The sequence below is a fragment of the Barbus barbus genome, assembly GCF_936440315.1.
Source record: "Barbus barbus genome assembly, chromosome: 39".
In the NCBI taxonomy this organism is placed as follows: Eukaryota; Metazoa; Chordata; class Actinopteri; order Cypriniformes; family Cyprinidae; genus Barbus; species Barbus barbus.
The window spans coordinates 7,648,743-7,668,211 of record NC_136717.1 but is presented as its reverse complement, the minus strand read 5'-3'; the positions used below and the strand labels follow the sequence as shown (position 1 = coordinate 7,668,211).

Sequence of the window (19,469 nt, the reverse complement as noted above, 5' to 3'; positions counted from 1 at the left end):
TTAGTGCTGCGTTTGACACTGTCGATCATAACATACTTTTAGAGAGATTGGAAAACTGGGTCGGGCTTTCTGGGATGGCACTCAAATGGTTCAGGTCATACTTAGAAGGGAGAGGTTATTATGTGAGTATAGGAGAGCATAAGTCTAAGTGGACGGCCATGACATGTGGAGTCCCACAAGGCTCAATTCTTGCACCGCTCTTGTTTAACCTGTATATGCTCCCACTAAGTCAGATAATGAGGAAGAACCAAAAGTATGCTGATGATACCCAGATTTACCTAGCCTTATCTCCAAATGACTACAGCCCCATTGACTCCCTCTGCCAATGCATTGATGAAATTAACAGTTGGATGTGCCCGAACTTTCTTCAGTTAAACAAGGAAAAAACTGAAATCATTGCATTTGGAAACAAAGATGAAGTTCTCAAGGTAAATGCATACCTTGACTCTAGGGGTCAAACAACTAAAAATCAAGTCAGAAATCTTGGGGTGATTCTGGAGACAGACCTTAGTTTCAGTAGTCATGTCAAAGCAATAACTAAATCAGCATACTATCATCTCAAAAATATTGCAAGAATTAGATGTTTTGTTTCCAATCAAGACTTGGAGAAACTTGTTCATGCCTTTATCACCAGCAGGGTGGATTACTGTAATGGTCTCCTCACCGGCCTTCCCAAGAAGACCATTAGACAACTGCAGCTCATCCAGAATGCTGCTGCCAGGATTCTGACTAGAACCAGAAAATCTGAGCATATCACACCAGTCCTCAGGTCCTTACACTGGCTTCCAGTTACATTTAGGATTGATTTTAAAGTACTTTTACTCGTTTATAAGTCACTCAATGGCCTAGGACCTAAATATATTGCTGATATGCTCACTGAATATAAACCGAACAGACCACTCAGATCATTAGGATCGAGTCAGTTAGAAATACCAAGGGTTCACACAAAACAAGGGGAGTCTGCTTTTAGCTATTATGCGGCCCGCAGTTGGAACCAGCTTCCAGAAGAGAGCAGATGTGCTAAAACATTAGCCACATTTAAATCAAGACTCAAAACTCATCTGTTTAACTGTGCATTTGTTGAATGAGCACTGTGCTATATGCCCGAACTGACTGCAATACATTTTATGTATAATCATTTTCTTTAAATTTATTTTAAATCCTTTTCTATATCATTTTAAAATTCCTTGTTTTATTATTTTTATTTCCATGTTTTTATTGATTTTAATGTCTATTTCACTTTCTTTTATGTAAAGCACTTTGAATTACCACTGTGTATGAAATGTGCTATATAAATAAACGTGCCTTGCCTTGCCTTGCCTAAGACTGACGGAAAATGAAAAGTTTCGATTTTCTAATAAGGAACTTTGCTTCCGTACCATGGGTGCAGCAGTGATATTACGCAGCGCCTGAAAGTAGTCCCCAGCTATATCATAGGCTACTGAGCTGGGGACTACTTTCAGGCGCTGCATAATATCATTGCGCCTGCTGCACCCATGGTACGGCAGCAAAGTTCCTTGATTATTAAGCCGGAATGAGAGTATAGTTTCTAGCCATATCAGCCTAGAAAATCGCAACTTTTAATTTTCCGTCGGAGTACACGATGTAACCACAGAAGTGTCAAGTTTTAAATAGGAAAATTATCGAAACTCTTTGGTCATTTTTGATGTCCAAATGCTAATGGTCTAACCCGATTCAATGATCTATGCTAAGCTAAGATAAAAGTGCTATTGCCAGACCCGGAGATCGGCTGAATGGATTAAAAAACAGTAAACCTCAACTGTTTAACTCTTGGGGAGTTATAAAATGAGCCTATTTCCAAAAAAAGTGGAGGGTTCCTTTAAAATAAAAATGCTTTAGTGTCATGGTGTATGCTTTGGTGTTTGTGTTTCAGGGTGATAAATGCAGGTAAGAGTGCTCTGAATGAAGACCAGGCATGCTGTGAGGTTGTACTGGTTAAGAAGAAACCTATAGGATCCTTGACACCCAGAAAGCTGCCTACAAGTAGAAAGAGGTCGTCTCTTCCCAATAGTGATGGCATGGGCATGTTGGAAAATAATGTAAGTGCTTGTTCACAGTACCAGGGTTGAAAAAAGCATGTTAATATCTGTGATTAATATTTGCTGTTTGACAGCACCATTTTGTTATTTTTACACAGAGATTGGTCTATGAGTAAAATCTGTTTGCATTATATGCCAATGGTGACCATTTAAAATTGGGAAAAAAAGGACTTTTCAAGTTTTTTTTGTTTTCTCTGAAGTTTTCATGCCTGTAACTCGAGAAGTATTAAAGATAATAAGATAAATCTTTACTGCCCTTTTAGATTTTGGGTTTTAACAAACATTCCTTATAGCATCTTAATTATTCCAAGTGTGAGAAGCCTTAAATGTTTCAAAGTTTGAAAGTACTTTATATTTCGCATAGCTCTTACTTTACCTGGAGTTAACAATTAATCCTGGTTATTCATAATCTGGTGTCACAGTACACATCACTGTTATTATTTGCATATTTGCTAGGGGTGTGACGAGACACTTATCCCACGAGACGAGACGAGATTTTTAGATTTTTTTTTTTTAAATCCTCAATGAAATATGTAGGAAAAAATTGTCTTTTATTCAACTGAAAAACACAAAATGCAAAAAAATGTAGGTGCATTTTGAAATCACCTTGTACTTTATGAGATTAAACTTATATTTTAATGAGTTATATGCAGTAATAAACAACATGTAAACTAGAGCTGCACGATTATGGATAAATTGAGAATCATAATTTTTTTTTAAATAAATTGCAGATCACGATTCTGAAAATTTTTTTTGAAAACTAAACAAAATAACGTAATTTACTAGTGGTTCTGACAAAATGTTCATTGCTTAAGTCTTTTAAAAATATACATTAATTTGAACCACAATAAAAATAAAAAAAATTCAATGAAGGAGTCAGTGTCTCAGTTCATAAAGACTTGTTTCACTATTGGAATCTCCTGAATGTATGATTCAATGTCAAATACATTTTTTAAACGGGTTGTCGCCATCTTCTGGTGGAAGATGATAAGTGTTACAATACAAGTGTTAAAGGGATAGTTCACCCAAAAATGAAAATTCTGTCATTTACTCACCCTCAAGTAGTTCCAGACCTGTATGAATTTCTTTGCTCTGCAGAACACAAGGGAAGATATTTTGAAGAAATATTTGTAACCAGGCTGTTTTGGGGCACCATCGACTTCCATAGTAGGAAAACAAAAATACTATGGAAGTCAATGGTGACCCAGAACTGCTCTGTTTCCCACATTCTTCAGAATATCTTCCTTTGTGTTCAGCAGAACAAAGACATTCATACAGGTTTGGAACTACTTGAGGTTGAATAAATGATGACAGAATTTTCATTTTTGGGTGAACTATCCCTTTAAGATGCTTTCGTTTTGACCGCTACTGTAGACAATAAGTGTTTATACCCAAACTATAAACTTTTATCCCAGTAGGCCTACTTCTGTTATTTAAATGTCTGTAACGCTGAAATAATGATGTGTGGTTGAAAAGACTGTTTGTGTTGCTCCTTCTGGATCAGCAGCAGCATGAATGCAGATTTGAATGTCTTTAAGACGCTTACGATGTGAAACAGGTATTAGTGGAGTTGTTGGTATGAGCAGCGCGTGTTTTGTCACCACGCATATCAGTGAATAACAGCGACAAAATGTGCTTCTCACAATCCACTGACACTCTCGATGTTAAACAGTCGTAATAGACATAGCTGAATCGTGGTCATTCAGGACTAAGATCGCATGGGTGTTTGAAGCAAGATCACAATTTTTTAATGATTAATGGCGCAGCTCTAATGTAAACACTGCAAAATGTTTTGCGAGGATATTTTCACTTTGCCTCATAATATGTTTACTAGGGATGTAACGAGATGTCGTGAGATCAGATGTGTCTCGCGAGACCAGTCGGATCTCGCGAGACACATCTGATCTCACAAGATCTCGTCACATCCCTAGTAAACATATTATGAGGCAAAGTCCATACTTTCTCCCAAGGTATATTCTCCACAATATTATTCCAATATGGAATTACATAAGGAATTGTTGTTAGCTCTTTCTGGAAGAGAGCTCTAATTTTGTAATTATTTTTTTTGTTGGTCTACAACAGTGGTTCCTAAACTGGGGGGCGCAGCAAGGCTGAGGGATAGTGTACAGTCAGCAGATTATTTTGCAAAAGAAACCTCTGCAGGGTAATAAAGACTACACTGCGTAATTTTTCCGTCTATCATGCGGCCACTTGCCTGATAAGTAAATAATTGAACGCAAAATATTAATTTGACATATTTTAATGACCTCAACATGACTCGTAGTACCCGCTTGAGCGCTCTGTTATCAGTTGTAGCAGTTGTTTATTTTATTTTTTTTGTTTGTTTTTTATTTTTATTAATATTTTTCAAGTGACATTTGAAATTTGAAAACATAATGTTAAAGGGATCCCCGGGTCTCAAGTAGTTTCAAACTGCGTTTGAAACTATCCCTCCCTAAAAGGTCCGACTTTTAGGGAGGGGTGGTTCTACGAAGGGCCCGACCCCTCCGGGCTCCTCTGTGTATTTGACCATGGAGCGGGAAATTCAATTCCACCAGAGGGGAGGAAATTCAGATGCTCAGAAGTAGGGGTGTACGATATGACGATTTTTGATCGTGGACGATAAAAATGTCTCCACAATCTGCTTTTTAAGAAATATCATAGTATCGTGCTACAGCGCACATTGTCAAATACAGTTCTGGCGCCTCCGTCTCTATATACTGTACAACACGACATACAGCAGTAGAGTTACTCTGACAGGACACTGCACTTATTCGCGATCGCAAAAGTACATTATTTGCACACAAGCCTTGCTGGTTAAATGAATGAATGAATGAATGATGCATTTATATAGCACTTTATTGTGTATTGCTGTACACCCAAAGCACTTTACAATCATGTGGGGGGTCTCTCCTCAACCACCACCAGTGTGCAGCATCCACTTGGATGATGAGATGGCAGCCACAGTACAACGGCGCCAGTGCGCTCACCACACACCAGCTACAGGTGGAGAGGAGAGAGAGTCAAAGAGCCAATCAAGTGGATGGGGATTATTAGGAGGCCATGATAGACAAGGGCCAGTAGAGGGAATTTGGCCAGGACACCGGGGGTTACACCCCTACTCTTTTACGAGAAGTGCCATGGGATTTTTAATGACCACAGAGAGTCAGGACCTCGGTTTAATGTCTCATCCGAAAGACGGTGCTTTTTGACAGTATAGTGTCCCCGTCACTATACCGGGGCGTTAGGACCCACACAGACCACAGGGTGAGCACCCCCTACTGGCCTCACTAACACCTCTTCCAACAGCAACCTAGTTTTCACCAGCGGTCTCCCATCCAGGTACTGACCAGGCTCAACCCTGCTTAGCTTCAGTGGGCAACCGGTCTTGGGCTGCAAGGTGATATGGCTGTGGCATATAATGTAAATAAAGCGAATAAATGTTTCATTCGCTTTTTCTGAGCAGATACACCTGAAGCACGCGCACTAAAAAGCCTGTCTAACAGCGCCTGATTACTCAACTAACTTATCTTTTGTGCTAATACTGTCAAAACACACAAGGTTTACGTACAGACTCAGTTGGTTATCTCTAAAATAAAAGTAAATCGTTAAGAGAGAAGCGGATGCGTGCCTGTATATTAGATGTGTGCAGCTCTTAAAGGGACAGGACACTAAACGTGCTGTCGACTGTCATTAAAGGGATAGTTCACCCTAAAATTTAATTTCTGTCATTGTTTACTCACTCACTTGTTGTCCCAAACCTCTATTAATTTCTTGTGCTGAACCCAAAAGAAGATATTTTGAAGAATGAGGGTAACCAAACAGTTGCTGGTCTACATTGACTTTGATAGCAGGAAAGAAAAATCCTATGGAAGTCACTGTGGATCAGCAACTGTTTGGTTTTCCACCTTCTTCAAAATAGCATTTATGTTCAGCAGAAGAAAGAAACTCATTCAGGTTTAAAACAACTTTTGAGTGAATGATGGTATAAAAGTAAAACATTATGACAGAATTGACAGACAGATGACTATTTAGTTCTGGGGGGAACTATTCATTTAACGTTAACAAAACAACAAAACGCAAAGAGAAAAATCACTCACTATTCTTGACTGAAAAACTTTAATACAGTTGCTTTAGGAATCAGTCTATCTAGTGTTTTATTTTTATATTTGTTCATTCAATTTCATTGAATGCTCCTGCTAAATACACCTATTGTACCTGAAAATAAAGCACTGTTTGTTTTATTTGTATATTATGTGTATTTGTAATGTGTATCTTTTGTTCTTATTTTTTAATAAGAAAGATAAAATTATGACAAAGATTTTTATCTTCGCCCACTTTGGCCTAAATATCCGCCATGTCTTTTTTTAGTTTTTTGTTACCTTGAAAGGCTTTGTCTTTCTAGTTTGGCTGTAATGCTCAGACAACTTGTAAAACCAAAATAGTAAAACCAACATGACAAAAAATCGTGATAAAATCGTGAATCGTGATATTTCTAAAAAAAAATCGTGATATGATATTTTTCCCATATCGCCCACCCCTACTCAGAAGGGAGCAGCATGATCATAGATGACCCTCTACAGTGAGGGGAGTGATGCTAGCTTACCAAAGACAGCTCATTAGGAGGGCATGAGAAGGCCTAGCAATGCGGTATGTCTGTTGACCAGAGTCGGCGAGCGGAGGCCCATCTCTCCAACTCGATCGCTCAGCTTAGGCAAGTAGTGCTCATAGGTGACCCTCTGGTTGAGGGGAGCACTACTAAGCCTATACAAAAAAGAGCATCACAAAAGTGAGGCAGAAGAGACCTAACAGGCTGAGGTTGCCTCTGAATAGAGCTCCAAGGCGTGGAGGACCCAGTGTTGGGGGGACACCTCAGACGCCCGGTTGAAGGCATTTCCAGGCTCAGCCCACTCGGATGACTCATCAGGGAGACAGCAAGCAGCCGGCTGTCTAATGATGCTGTCATGGAACTCAGTACACTTAATACAGTTAGTGAATGGTCAATGGCCCAGGGGCAGGTCCCTAACTCCCGTTCCTTAGTAGAAAGGAGGAAGACCTGATCTGCCAGGCGTGGCTAGCTCATAACAAACCCTCCCACAGCGAGGGGAGCACTACCACACCCTGAGGATGGACTGACCGAGAGGGGCCTTGGAAATGTCTTCCCATGAGGTTGCCACCAGTGTGGGCTATCTATTTACACCCTAGCAGGGGAGATAGCACACTCTAGGCTGAGGTAGGTCACCGGAAGAGGAGAGCAATACCTAGCTCCACCAGAGGGAGGTGCTAGATAAAAAAACAGTGCCGCCCTATGGGGGACCATCAGCTACAACCAATCCAGCCCTATGCTCTCTATCTCGTTAACCAGACCCACAGAGCCTTAGAAACAATGGGGCCCAGATCACACACAGAAATGTTGCAAAAATACCTCTCACTCATGCCTCAGGGAAAGAGTGTACTCAAGCCCTCTCCATAGAGGTGTGATACACTGGTTCACCATAAGGGTAGTGTGATACAAACTGCAGGGCGGCGTTTAAAGAGTAAAGCCGCTCAGCGCCTAAAGAGTGAGAGGAGCTTCACTCAGAGAACGTGTTATGATTGAGTGGGTAACCTAACAACAGGAGACCCTCGGGGCGGGACACAGTGGCAGGACACAGCAGTCGTAAAAAAACGATAGTAAAAAGACTCACAGGTCCTGGAATTGCAGTGCTGACCTGGGGACCTGATGACCAAGGAGGCTCCCACAGAAACCTACGACTTGGCCACATGATCCAGAAGGTATGAGGCCGGGAGCAGGGCTATCATCCTAGCCTGGATCTAGTATCGACGAGCGAGGTCATCACCACACCGCACGAGTCGATAGCAAAAGGTGGCCATCCGAGGACCTACCCTAACAAGATTAAAAAATCACACAAAAGACAGGTCCCAGAAATACTGCAAAGAATGGCTAACAGAGGAAACACAACCACCAGCGAACAGAAGAAATGGATCGTATTCACCCACCATGGTTCCCGCGCATGAGATTAGTTCTCATGGTCTGGTCCGGACCATCAGTTAGGTAGTTTCTATGAAACATAGAACCTGACCAAAACATCATAGGTCCAGCAGGAGAGACTGCAATGTGAGCACAAGAGGTTCCCACCTAACCTCGGTCAGGTGGAGTTGACGGTGGTTGCAGGGGAATTAGAGAGGGGAAGATGAGGGCAGATGACAGGCCCCCCGAGGGAAGGAAGTAGATGTTCAAGTCTTACTCTGGTCTGGACGAGAGCGTTGAGAACGCCTCATCTGGATCACCTCCCTCAGGTCTTGCCTACCTCTCTTTGACCCGTGCCTACCTCTAGCCTTACCCGGAGGCGGGGGAGGGGCCTGAGTCGCGACACTAGCCTTCTGAGCCCATCTCTGATCCTCAGACTGAGATGGGCCAGGACCCCTGCGTTGTTTGGGGCTCAGAACTGGACCTTCTTGGAATGAAGGTTTTGAAGGCTGCTGAGCACAGCTTCACCTCCCTAAACTTCTTGACCACCGTCTCGATGGAAGTACCGAAATGCTCGTAAGGCGAGACTGGAGCATCGAGAAGAAAGCCCTTCTCTTTCTTCCCAATATCTGCCAGGTTCACCCACAGATGTCTCTCTGTTACCACCAGTTAAGTTATTCTATATAAATGTTAAAATGAATCTCAGATGTGAACATATTTGCTTAGTCTTTTCATGTATATATTAATTCTAAAAAGAAAAATATGTCCTTTTAGAATGAATTTGTTTGTGTATACACATACACACAAATTATTTCTAAATGGAAATATATATTTTAGAAGTTTGGAAGTACTGGGCTACTTATACTTTATTTCCCACCAATGTCAAAATCAAACCAGCGCCCTTTCTTCACTTAGCACAAAAAGAAACTTGTCTTTGGCTTATTCTTCACTATAATACTATTACTGTAGCTGTTTATTATAATTATATTTAACAAGTCTTCTTATTATACCTACACTGATTATAATAATTTATAATTCATATTTTTAGGTGTTTTTCTCTTTTCTCTGATGTGTTCTAACAACATCCGAATTCTGGAACGCAGAATATTTTGATACTTGAATAAAAACAATGGAAGCCATGAGAGCATCCCTATTGTAGTTGGTACTGTGCTCTACCCTTTGGTTTAGCAATGTAAAAGGGCATGGAAATCGAGCAATGGATGATGAAACTGTCAGTCCTCTGTCGTGTGTGTCATGTGTTCCCGCCTATTGTTTCCTTATTTGGTTTGTTTCCTGTCCTCGTCTAGTGTGATCATTAGTTAATTCTTGTCCAGCCGTGTACGTCTAATTATCTATGATTATCCTGTGTATTTATAGTCCTGTCTATTAAGTTCGATTTAGTCTGGTCTACTCGTTGTTCCTGTCTGTGTCTGCCTTGCCTTGTCTTGCCCTGCCTTGTTTTGCCCTGCCGTGATGTCTTCATTAAAGACAGTTATTTTGAAGTTACATCCTCGTCTGCGTGTTCCTCGTTCCTCCCTGCTGTGTGCACCGTGACAGAAACGTACAGTACAATGTAATTTTGGAAGCACTGATGTTTTTAATTTTTAAAAAGCCTATTACAATTATGAAATTTGACAATATTTTTGGTGAGTTTATAATGTAATAAATTTCTCAATGTAATAATTGTTATTACATTATGAGCTCAAGATTTTATTACGTTTTGAGAAAATTATTACATTATGAACATTTTAGTGTAATAATAATGTACTTATTGCACTTATTATTAATGTACTTATTACTTATTACATTATGTGCCATTTTTACATTATGTGCAGTTATTACATTATGAGTTGCTACAGATGTTCTTTGCTGTGGATGCGGTGTGACGCTATGACAAATCCATGACAGTAAACTGATGTCCCTTTCTATTTCTGACAAATTCCAGCGCTCTGACACAAAGGATAATTTCAAATATTCATAAGAGAACCGTGAAAAAAATGTTTCCTCAAAAATATTAAGCAGCACAAATGTTTACAACATTGATAATAAACAGAAATGGTTACTGAGCAGCAAATCAGCATATTAGAATGAATTATGAAGGATCATGTGACACTGAATTGTATTGTATTGATGCTGAAAATTCAGTTTTGATCACAGGAATAAATTAGCCTATATGTTAAGCGCTAAATCTCCATCACCTGTTTTCAAATGGAGCGGCATTTAATACACGGAGCCATAATACACTGACAAGCTAAGCAATATCGCGTTCATTATCGAAGGCGATATATCAGCGATAATGAAAGCGATATTGCGTAGCTTGTCAGTGTATTACGGCTCCGTGTATTAAATGCCGCTCCATTTGAAAACAGGTGATGGAGATTTAGCGCTAATCAAGGAACCGGCTTTATTGATGAGATGCGCATGCATATCAAAAATTTTTTTAATTGCAACCAGTATCTGATGATTTAAAAGCAAACTGTAATTCGATTAATCTTTTTCAGATAGTAAATAGTCCAACTAGATCAAATTTAAAATGTCCTGAAAATTCATAATTAATTGATTTAATTATAACTAATGTCCCTCATAAATATTCCATGGCATCTGTATTATAGGCCTATTTTGAAATTGTCTATTTTATCAAAGGTTTTGGAATCGCTTGTGAATGATCAATTAAAAGAGTTTCTATCTTTTAAAAATACCTTATCAGAGTTCCAACCCGGTTTTAGGAAAAAACACAGTACATCCACAGCAATTATAAAAGTATTAATTGATTTAATGGTTTCACTGGATAATAAAAACCATAGTGCTGTTCTTTTTATCGATTTATCTAAGGCTTTTGATTTCGTAGATCATTAAATCTTTTGTAGATCATGAAGGCTACTTAGTGTAGGTTTATCAGTAAATACTGTTGGATTGTTTGTTAATTACTTATCGGATAGATTTCGATGTATAAATATAGAGGGACTCACTTCTAGTACTCAGAATGTAAAGATCGGCATAGCACAGGGATTGGTCCTTGAGCCATTATTTTTTATTTTATATTTTAATAATATTGGGAATAACCTTGCATATTCAAGTTTTCACTTATACGCTGATAATATGGTGATTTACTCTTCTGCATCGACATTGGATCAGGCTGTGAGTCATCTTCAATCTGATTTTGTCAGGTGTGGGTGAAGGGATGAGAGAGAGGACTCACTTGCAGGAGGAAATAGGGCTTTATTAATAATAAAATAAAAACAACAAACAAAGACTACCCCGTAGCGGAAAACAGACTGGCAAGGCAGGACAAGGCAAGGCAAGGTAAGGAAGGGCAGGGCAGGGCAGGGCAGGGCAGGGCAGGACACCAGGCACACACAATATTTGATGACGAACTGGCACAGGACTGCAAACACAAGGAGATTATGAAGGGAGCAAATGAGGAGAGTAACGAGATAACACAGGTAGGGCAAATTAACCAAAAATCAAGAAACAAGGTGGGTGGGGTCAAGACAATTGACATGAGAGCACATGGCACATAGAACCAAACAAGACAAGCCATGTGCTCACACAAAATAAAAACACAAGGACATGGCCAGCAAAACAAAATCACTAGCCATGTGCAAAACAGGACACGAACACGCCGCTAATGAGGAGACTCATAAGCCGTGTGTTCACAAAACATGACAAACATGAAAGCGCGCAGCCAGTGAAAAAAAACAAGCTGCTTGCAACACAGAACAAGTCAAGAGTAAGCATGCAGCCAAAGAACGAGCTGCGTGCAACAAAACAATGGAAAAGCATGCGGCCGAACCCGAACCGTGTGCCGAACAAAACACACAACGGACAGAGGAGCGCACGGCCCGAGCGAATTCGAAATCTCACGGTCCCACAGATTACTGTGATATCATATATATGCAGGCACCTAAGCATTGTTTACAGGCGTTGGATTCAGTTTATCATGGAGCATTAAGGTTCATCACAAATTCAAAAGCCCTTACTCATTGTTTATTGTACTCTCAGGTTGGATGGCCGACGTTGTCATCCCGTAGACTTAAGCATTGGTACTTATTTATATATAAAGTAATTTTAGGTTTACTTTCCTCATATTTCCTCATACAGCAGAATATGTTTCAAAAAGGTGTAAAGAATTATGGGCTTCGCTCACGGGACTATTACCTCTTAAGCAGTGTTGTAGTGGTCCCTGGAGAAGTGGGTATACTCTTAATTTATACCCCCAAATTTTTAAAGCGGTCAGCAAAGGATGAACACCATGGTTATAAACAGTGACATGTAAGACTAATCGTGCATATTTAGTTAACCCCAAAATGAGTAGTACATTTTCACTTAACTTCTGCTGCCTGACTTCACAGAATGAGGATCATTATGAAATTAATATGAAATTAATATTAGCCACAGAAGACGTGTAGATTTTGCAATCAATACTGGCCCACAGACTACAGGAAGAGACAACTACAGTACATACAGTAATGATGAATTTTGAATGAACTATTCCTTAGTCCATCCACACCACACATGAAAATTGGACAACTGTTTGCTCACCTTGCAAGTAGCATCTGCACCAGTACATTTACATTTATGCATTTAGCAGATGCTTTTATCCAAAGCGACTTACATTGCATTCAAGTTACAGTTTTTACATTTAATCAGCTCTTGCCAGTAAGCTACTTGTAAGGGGCATTTTGCAAATATTACTGGTCCTACACAGGTCTAATGCATGAATATAAGATATATTCAAGATAAGGCAAACATGGTGTTTCAGCCAGAGATTAGTTTATTTTTAACATACATTAAAATATCATCATCATTCAAAGAATTCAACAATATTTTTTAAAACAATATATGTTAAAAAAAACAATATTTGGTTTAAAATATCATCATCATTCAAAGAATTCAACAATATATGTAAAACAATATTCTAAAAATAACAATATTTAGTTAAATATAATGAACAAAAATATATACATTTTACAATAAATGCATGAAAACCACAGGTATATATACTCTTTTATCCAATGCAGGGTTTCTAAATAAGAGTTAACATTTTTGGTCCAAGGAACTTAACTTCAGGTAGCTAGTAGTGACATACTTGAAATACAATGAAATAACTGATTTTGAACACACAATTTATTGTCAGTGTAGGTCTTTAAGCCTATAAACAGCCAGTCTACTCACTGTACTACAATATATTCCAGACAGACTTGCTCTCTGCTGGAGTTTTCACAATGCGTTGTCTAGAACACACAGAAGAGGCAGCACGGTGGCTCTTCAACCAGGTCCTTGTATACTTTCTAGGATCAAACTTGGAAGTAGGGGGCCCGTTGATGTTTATCATCATTAAGTTTGAAATGTTTGATACCAGTAGGACAGCCCTTTTGTCTGTGTTTATGTTGTTCGTAAGGCTAAAGTTTCTCTCACACTCTGCTGTGCTTACAGGGATTGCTTTCATACAGTTAATGAATGGTTTTAAGCCATTGGGCTCACTATTAGGCTCTTCCAATAGGTCCCGCATTCCATTCAGTGCTTGGTCCGTGCACAAGTTAAATCGCTTGCACAGCCGCTTAACTTGTTCTTCACCATGGTGGATGCTGGGGTTTGATGGCCATTTACTCTGATCAAGGATGCTGAGGTCCTTGATAGTCTCCTCTTCGAAAGACAAGCGTTGCTCAAGATTGTTCACAAGGCTTTGTAAGAACTGGCCTGGATTGATAGGCTTGAGCTTTGCATTGCTTTTCAAAGCTATAGATCGATACACCCCACTCTCTTTTGCTTCTAAAGCCTCACTATATTTCTCACCTGGACTCTCTCTAAATGAATGTATAACTCTTATTGTGCGTTTCAGCAGATGCTCTGCTCTGAGGAGAGTTACAGAACGAGCCTGAAGCTCCTGTGACAGGACACTTAGTTCATGGAGCGCGTCATACATAAGCCCAAGGTCACAAAGAAATTCAGGACTTTGAACACGGTCCAATAAACCTCTGTACATTTGCTTCTCTTTGTTGGACCTCCTCTCATCAGAACAAGCATTCTTAAAGTGCTGCACAAGAGCTCCCAGTGATGTCCAAACAGTATGAACAGTCCGAAAGCTACTGGCCACCCAGCGTACATCCAAGACTCTGCCAATGTGAAGAAGTTGTGAGCCTACTTCAGCTGCTGCATCTTTCAGTTGACGCTCATTTTTGTTTGACATACTGTACAGAGAATATAGCTTGTGCATAAATGCTTTAAAGTGATTGACAGAGTTTACCTCATCAACTGCATCTGACACAGCTAGTTCAAGTCTATGGTTCATACAGTGCCGTACAAAAAGCTTTGGGAATCTCAAGGTCAACCTGGTTGCTACTCCTGACGTTTTTACACATTTGTATGTGTGTAGTGTCCATTTCTTCCACATACAAGCACACAAACACACACACAGTATATTTCTCCGTCCACTGTTTTAGAAGCTGACAAAACTAACAATCTACCTAAGCGTACCCAATTTTTTGTTTTTGTATCCTAATCAGGGGTTTTTGGACTTCTTTGAATTCTTCTTTTTGTTTGGCTGTCCACAGGTCTGGCCAGTCATTATTGGTGTCTACAAAAAAAACATAAGGATTGAATTATGGGCTATAAATGTGTAACGGTCGGTGGTTGTAGAAACGGGAGCGCACGACAGAGAATAACAAAGAGATATTTATTTGCCTCAACACACATTTAACCATTGTAAACTTGGCAGGAGGGCGCTCTTGCGGCGCGGACTCGTGAGGGCGCTCTTGCGGCGCGGACACTTGAGGGCGCTCTTGCGGCGCGGACACTTGAGGGCGCTCTTGCAGCGCGGACACTTGAGGGCGCACGGGAGGCGCGAAGCTGGATAGAACCAGCGGAGACGAAGGAGAGCTGGACGGGACCAGCGGAGACACAGGAGGGCGCTCTTGCAGCGAGGACACTTGGGGGCGCTCTGGCAGCGCGGATTCAAAGGGACGCTCTTGTAGCGCGGACATTAGAGGGCGCACGGGAGGCGCGGGGCTGGACGGGACCAGCGGGAACTCAGGTGGGCTGGACGGGACCAGCGGGAACTCAGGTGGGCTGGACGGGACCAGCGGGAACTCAGGTGGGCTGGACGGGACCAGCGGGAACTCAGGTGGGCTGGACGGGACCCTCTTGCGAGGTGCAGGGATAGGAGGGCACAGACGAGGAGCAGGCACTGGATGGCACTGGCGAGGAGCAGGCACTGGATGGCACTGGCGAGGAGCAGGCACTAGATGGCACTGGCGAGGAGCAGGCACTGGATGGCACTGGCGAGGAGCAGGCACTGGAGGGACTGACATGCCCTCAAACTCAATCAAAATCCCTACCGGATTTCCCTACCGCCTGAGACGGCAGAACATTCATCGCCGTCTCAGGCGGAACTAATTTCTTTTGGGCGGTGGGTATGGGCGAGCGGCGAATGGCGACCCGTTCTCCCCAAAACGGGTGGCCTGGGTAAGCCGCGACCGGCAGCCCAACATCCCACGCAGAACGGGCAGGGGTGAGCCGCGAACGGCGGCGTGAACCCCCGCAAACGACGGGCACAAGCTCAAGCATCCTGAGCGTTGATCTCGTCTTCAGTATGCGGTCGGATCTTCTGTAACGGTCGGTGGTTGTAGAAACGGGAGCGCACGACAGAGAATAACAAAGAGATATTTATTTGCCTCAACACACATTTAACCATTGTAAACTTAAGATCCGACAAGGATTGGGACAAAACTGAATGCTTATAAAGAAACAGGAAACAAAGGAGCAAACTAGATAATTAATCAAACACAGGTGACAAGACTAAATGATGATTACTAATTAACTAAATCAGAACAGGAACTACCAAATAAGGTCAAAAAGGAAACTAAACAAACAGTACTGTTACAAAATGTAACAACAGAAACAATTACCATAACCTGAACATTACTGAATTTAGTTCATTGACTAAAAAAGAAGAAATAAAAAAACAAATAAATAAATAATAATAATAATAATAATAAAGTGTTTAACTTCATCTTTCTCTCCCCTTCCATGCATCAGTGGTCACTGGATGGTTTAACTGTCACAAACTGACAACCCAGCGGGCACCTTGATGTCAATTTGACGTCAAATATTAGTCAAGATTTGACCAAGATGCTTTATAGCATAATTTTAATTTCAGCTTGGATGCCAATTTCTTCTGATGGTTAATTATGGAAAAATAGGAGGTTATCCTGCACTGAAATTGGTTTAATATATATGTAGGTCAATATATTTGACGTTCAATGTACGTCAAATCAACGTTTGACCAAATCAAAGTTTTAAACATTTAATTGATGTCATATCAACGTCGTATTGACATCAATGATTAGTATGTTTAATCAGGATTTATGTAAAGTTATGGTGTACTATGAATTTGTCATTAGCTTGATTAAGTTTAAATAGCATTTTTTTCTTAAATGAGGTTTTGAAACACATCCTTGTCATCTTTTGAACCATGATGTGTTGGATTTGTGCATGGAACACAAACTGCTGTATGTGGACTTGTAACTTCTACTCGAAATTTATTGTTATTATTATTATTATTTTTTTATTCATGCTGAAATTGAAGGTAAACAGTCGAGTGATTATTAAATTTACCAAAAATACTTATTTATTTATTTTTATTTATAGTGCTATCATAATACTGTATACTGGCAAATACAGCATTATGGATGTGACATTTTGTGTTAAGGATGTGACATAAATTCTTGAAAATGTATGTGTTACCAATATACTAAATCATCTGCTTATATTTTAATAAACCCTCGTTGATAGAGTCTAAACATCAGAAAAAATATCAGTCTATATAGTTTTCTATGTTAAAAAAGAGAAATAATCATGTGTTATGGATGTGACAAAAAAGGACACTGTTTTTGAGAGAATAGGTCTATACTGGATTTCTTCAAATTAAAATGCACAAACCAAATGCAATAATACCCAACAAATAGAGAAGTGATGGCTCTTCAAAGAATAATGTTATTTTAATTTTGATAAATATGTACTGTTATGGATGTGACAAGCCTGAAAATAGCACTTACCAGACTATGGAAAATCATGCACTTAAAAAAAAAAAAAAAAAAAAAAAAAAAAATTGCTTTAAAAACCTTAAGAGAGACCTGGGTCATGGGTATTTGAACCACCAAATGTTGACATCTGTGCTGTCAGTATAGAAAAAACTTTGGTAAAAACTTTATTTTTTCATGGTTGACTTTTGCATGGAATTGCCATTTGCTGTTATTACGATATAATTGTAAAACCAGCATCTACAGTAACAATTATTAATTATTCTAAAATTTACATTAGGCCTAATTTTTCACAGTGAAATTTTTCACTTTGACATTTCATGTCTGGTGAACAAAAACAGGCTCCCCTTCAGATTTTACAATTATTCAGATTTCCTTAATTGACCAAGATGTAATGTATGACCCTATAAAATAAATTTTATTTTTTCCATTTTTTTTCTTTTTAATTTTTCTTGACTCCAACAGACAAATAAAAAACAGTTATTAAAAGTTTGTTTTGTTGTCCACTTACTTTAGAGAAGCGGGAGGTGTGTGAGGCATTCGACCAAACAACAACTGCAGAGCTCAGTGAGGAAGAATGCAGTCCTGTCAAGAGGGTATCGAAGAAGAAAAAATACCCAGGATTTATGTTAGGTATAGAATAATTGGCCACTGTGGCAGGTCCCTGGTTTCTGGTGCTGAAGGATATTATATCTTGTGATAGTATGCATTGTGGTTATATTGTTGTTTTCCTTCTTACACAGATGTGGATGAATGCACCCAAGATGGTTCTGGAAAAGGATGCAATGTACGAAAGCCATGTGTGGAAGCACAATCACAACACAGTAAGCAAACTGGTAAGCATCATAACTTTTATTATATATTTCAGCCAATCCATCATCTAACTTGGTTGTCTTTCATCCATCAGGTCTGTCCTTTCCAAAACCACCAAGTGTTCGACAAATGTCCAGCCAGGCTTCAGGATCAGGAGAAATGACTCCTAGATCTAGGTCCTGCAGTCCACTCCATGTCTGTCCAAGCCAGCGGTCCCATACCCCACGCCAGCGGTCCCATACCCCACGCCAGCGGTCCCATACCCCACGCCAGCGGTCCCATACTCCACGCCAGCGGTCCCATACCCCACGCCAGCGGTCCCATACCCCACGCCAGCGGTCCCATACCCCACGCCAGCGGTCCCATACCCCACGGCAGCGCCAGCGGTCCCATACCCCACGCCAGCGGTCCCATACCCCACGGCAGCGCCAGCGGTCCCATACCCCACGCCAGCGGTCCCATACCCCACGGCAGCGCCAGCGGTCCCATACCCCACGCCAGCGGTCCCATACCCCACGCCAGCGGTCCCATACCCCACGCCAGCGGTCCCATACCCCACGGCAGCGGTCCCATACTCCACGCCAGCGGTCCCCTACTCCACGCCAGCAGTCCCACTCTCTGCATCACAGCACTCCACACCAGCGCTCCCACTCTTCTCATCATTGGTCCCACAGTCCATGTAGGGTGAACCAGCACAGAGAGGGCAGTGATCTATTCCCTTTAGATAATGGAAGTAAGTATACCTCCTTATTTTCTAACTGACAGTGGTGTTTTTGCAAATGGGACAAATGTGTATATACTTTTTTGACTTTCAGAGTTCCAAAGACGAGTCCTCTATCTACTGTCTGATATAAGAGCAAAGCTGTCCCAAGTGGGTCAAAACTTTGTGCCCCCAGAATCTCAGTTCCACCTGGATAAGATAAACAGCAGGCATGAGCTCAAGAATCTAGAAGGGCAACTAACTGATGAAGGACAGAAGAATCAGATGGTCAGTATAACTTTGTCATGCCAATAGTAAAACTGTTCTCTCTGTGTTCCTGAGTTGGAAAATGTCAAATTTTTTAAAATGTTTTCAGATGTCTCGGTTAGCCAAGATTGGGGGTGCAAACCTTGAGGACTGTGTGAGAAATGTGATGAAAAGGTAAATGAAACTCCATAATACAGTTTTTCTCTGTTGCTTTGGTGCATTTCTCAGATCAGAATTGAAATTCTTAACTTCTAGATCAACTTTCACATCACCTAGTCACTTCTTCACATCATAAAAGCAATTTCTCATTTCTTGAAACAAACAGAAAATGCAGTCTAGCAGGAAAAATAGGTTCCCATTAGGGGTATAACGATTATTTAACGATTTTTGATTGTTGACAATAAAAAATGTCTCCACTATCTGCTTTCGAAGAAATAACGTAGTGTGCGTTCTACAGCATACATTCTATCAGTTGTAGTTCTGACACCTCTGTCTTAATATACTGTACAATGCCACATACATTCACATCAGTGTTAACTCAGCAAGACTGCACTTATTCACAATCACAAAAGTGCAATATTTGCATGTGTTTTAAAGCTTTGCCACTTAAAAGTTTT

General features: G+C 40.5%; 1 protein-coding gene across 1 annotated transcript in view; it reads left to right on the top strand.

Moving 5' to 3' along the window:
* The window catches only part of LOC306858989 (protein phosphatase 1H-like), a gene marked incomplete at both ends in the record, with an annotated part of 160,843 nt that overhangs the window by 18,621 nt on the left and 122,753 nt on the right, over positions 1–19,469 (top strand). The window contains one exon of the mRNA XM_079399807.1: positions 1,895–2,060. Within this exon, the coding sequence (XP_079255933.1) occupies positions 1,895–2,060 (166 nt within the window). The remainder of the gene's footprint in view (positions 1–1,894; positions 2,061–19,469) is intronic.